General features: G+C 63.6%; 3 protein-coding genes across 3 annotated transcripts in view; 2 read left to right on the top strand and 1 right to left on the bottom strand.

Moving 5' to 3' along the window:
• The first annotated feature begins 62 nt into the window (after positions 1–62).
• On the top strand, positions 63–903 carry AMSG_07668 (uncharacterized protein). The gene has a single exon (XM_013900680.1). The coding sequence runs from the start codon at positions 148–150 to the stop codon at positions 883–885; it is 738 nt and encodes a 245-aa protein (XP_013756134.1). The 5' UTR covers positions 63–147; the 3' UTR covers positions 886–903.
• A 97-nt stretch (positions 904–1,000) lies between these two features.
• On the top strand, positions 1,001–1,585 carry AMSG_07669 (uncharacterized protein; the record flags this gene model as incomplete). Its single annotated transcript, XM_013900681.1, has 2 exons — positions 1,001–1,545; positions 1,577–1,585. The coding sequence occupies exons 1-2, from the start codon at positions 1,018–1,020 to the stop codon at positions 1,583–1,585; spliced, it is 537 nt and encodes a 178-aa protein (XP_013756135.1). The 5' UTR covers positions 1,001–1,017.
• A 56-nt stretch (positions 1,586–1,641) lies between these two features.
• AMSG_12086 (uncharacterized protein) overlaps positions 1,642–2,824 on the bottom strand; it is a gene marked incomplete at its 5' end in the record, with an annotated part of 3,398 nt that continues 2,215 nt past the window's right edge. The window contains one exon of the mRNA XM_013900712.1: positions 1,642–2,724. Within this exon, the coding sequence (XP_013756166.1) occupies positions 1,733–2,724 (992 nt within the window). The 3' untranslated portion in view covers positions 1,642–1,732. The remainder of the gene's footprint in view (positions 2,725–2,824) is intronic.

A 2,824-nucleotide genomic window follows, 5' to 3' on the forward strand; every position in this document is an offset into this window, starting at 1 on the left:
CGGGCAAAACCGACCAATCAACCTGTTAACTCTCACCGCACCGCACCGCCATCGCACGACACGACACGACACGACACGACACGACACGACACGACCCCCACCACACACACACACATAGCTACACACACATAGCTACACTTTGAAAACATGTCCAAGTACCGGCGGAATGCATGCCCTGTGTCGTGCGTGAAGCACCTTTTCGTGTTTATCAACCTCATCTTCCTCATTGTGGGCTTGGCCGTCATTGGCGCCGGCGTCCACTTGTCGAAAAAGGGTTCTGCCGTACCGAAGAACCATTCTGGACCCAATGTGTACGATTACTCCAAGCACATTGCCACAGCATTGTACATCATTGGCTCGCTCATTTCGCTCGTCTCCTTCCTTGGTTGCTGTGGTGCTTGGAAGCGGATCAAGGCTCTGCTCTGCTGCTACTGGATGCTGGTCTTTCTTCTCATCGCCGCTCAAGTCGCCATCGGCGTCGTCGTCTATCACGCTGCAAAGGACAACAAGCTTGATGATCATCTGGCAGATTCGTGGTCTTCCTCGGACAACGCGTGGAAGAACAGCGTGCAGGAAAACTTCCACTGCTGTGGCTACAACTCGCCCACCGACGATCCCGGATCGGTCTGTCCGGGCTCCACCGCCGACGATCCCAACGCAGGATGCCGCGCTGTGCTCAAGGACGATCTTCAGAAGGCCCTGCATGTCATCGTCATCGTGGCACTTGTCCTTGCTGCTCTGGAGCTCTTTGGCCTCCTCGCCTCCATGATCCTCATGTGCTGCCTCAACACCGAGCTGAAGGACCCGGCTGGCGTCGGCCTCCTCAACTCGCGCCAGCCGCAGCCGGCCTACCGCCCCACCTACTCGACCCGCACCTACCAGTGAGTGTCGCTTTCCATGATCGATGACGTGGGCTCACGATCGCCTCTTCTAGCCCTCTCTCTCTCTCTCTTTCTCACACATACACATCTCCTTAGCACCACACTTGTCTCCCTCTCGCCTCCCCCTCCTCTCCTCATGTCCTCCTCCTCCTCCTCCGCTACCTCTCTCCCCCTCGCCATCCTCACCATCGTCCTCGTTCTTGCTCTGTTATCACCTGCCATCACCGCTGCTGCCGCCGCCTCGAATCCGACCGTCCTCACCGATCCCTCGTTGTCCTCGGCCGACATCGCCCCCAGCAGCATGATGTCCACGTCCAACGAGCCTGCCGCCGCTTCGACTGCCTCAGTCAATACGCCAGCCACTGATACCGCCGCTACCGATGCCGAGCTCGTCGCACGTGCGTCGGTCGTCGAGCGGTGCTCCGCGTGCCAGGTGGTGGTCAAGGCCGGCCTGGCGGCGGCTGCCGAAGCAGTGACAGGTGCCCCAAGCGAGGCATTGAGCGAGGAGAAGAGCGAGGCGGCCGCGAAAGCGTTCAGGTCTGTCTGCGCTCACCTTGGCGGCGCACAGTATGCCACCGTCGGCGCAGGGCGGGCGACCAAGTTTGTGCCGTTTGTCGGCTTCCAGCCGGGCCACTCGTACGACAACCTCTCGCTCGGCTCCGAGGTCGACAACGCCCTGGCGAGCCACTGCCGAGTCATTCTGAGCGAGGAGACTCTGGCTGCCACTGCGAAAGCTCTGGCCGCCGCGCCGCGGGTCTACGATGCCAAGCTCGCATTTATCTGCGCCTCACCCTGCGCTGCCGCTCTCTCGGGCCTTGCCCGCCCCAAGTAACACTCAACGCGCTCGTTGCCTACTTGCTCGTGGCCCACGGCAGGTTGTCGACGTCGGCGTTGCCGCCGCACAGCACGACGCCGACGCGCTCGATGCCGTGCTCTGCAGCGTAGGCGCGGAACTCGTCCGAGAGCACAACCGCGACACCGACGCCGGCCGACGGCTCGATGACGACCTTCATCCGCTCCCACACCATCCGCATGCCGGCAATGATTGCGTCCTCCGGCACGGTGAAGATGTGGTCGACAAGGTTGGAGACAATGGCCCAGGTGTTCGGGCCCAGCGTGGTCTTGAGCCCGTCGGCAACTGTTGTCACAGGCTCGGTCTCGTGGCCGAGCCGCTCGCCTGCCACCAGCGACCGCGCCGCGTCGTCGGCGGCCGCTGGCTCGGCGCCGAGCACCTTGATGTGCGGCTGCAGGCCCTTTGCGGCAACAGAGACGCCCGAGATGAGCCCACCGCCGCCGACAGGCACCACTAGCGCATCAAGCGTCGCGCCGGCAGCCGGCATGTCGTCCAGCAGCAGCTCCAGCGCCAGGGTGCCCTGGCCGGCAATGACCGCCACATCATCCGAAGGATGGACAAACAGAGCGCTGTGCTCTTCGACAAGCGCCGCAGCCGTCGCCGCCCTCGCCGCGCCTGTCGGCTCGCACTCGACCACGTTTGCTTGGTACGTCTCCTTCACCGCCATCATCTTGATCTTGGGCGCGGTCGAGGGCATGGCAATGTACGCCGGAATGGAGAGAGCCTGCGCAGCGGCCGCCAGCGCTTGCGCATGGTTGCCCGACGAGTGTGTGACGACCGCAGGCGGGCGAGGATCGGCAGAGGCAAGCGCATTCGTTGCGCCGCGGATTTTAAAAGAGCCCGTCTTCTGCATGGCCTCTGTCTTGAAAAAGAGCTCTACACCAGCAGCTGCCGACAGGGCCGACGAGGTCAGGACGGGCGTGTGGTGGACGTGCGGCCGGACACGGGCGAGGGCGGCTTTGACGTCGCCCAGGTTGACGGGGAGGGCATCTGTGCTCATTGTGTGTGGGTCGGGGGGGGGGGGGGGGAGGGAGGAGAGGGTGGGGGGGGGGGAGGAGGGGGGGGGAGGAGGAGGGGAGGGAGGGGGGGC

This window comes from Thecamonas trahens (genome assembly GCF_000142905.1).
Source record: "Thecamonas trahens ATCC 50062 unplaced genomic scaffold supercont1.35, whole genome shotgun sequence".
Taxonomy (NCBI): Eukaryota; order Apusomonadida; family Apusomonadidae; genus Thecamonas; species Thecamonas trahens.

Bases quoted from the DNA above. Each gene is read 5' to 3' on its own strand.
- AMSG_07668 (XM_013900680.1), top strand. From the start codon at position 148: ATGTCCAAGTACCGGCGGAATGCATGCCCTGTGTCGTGCGTGAAGCAC.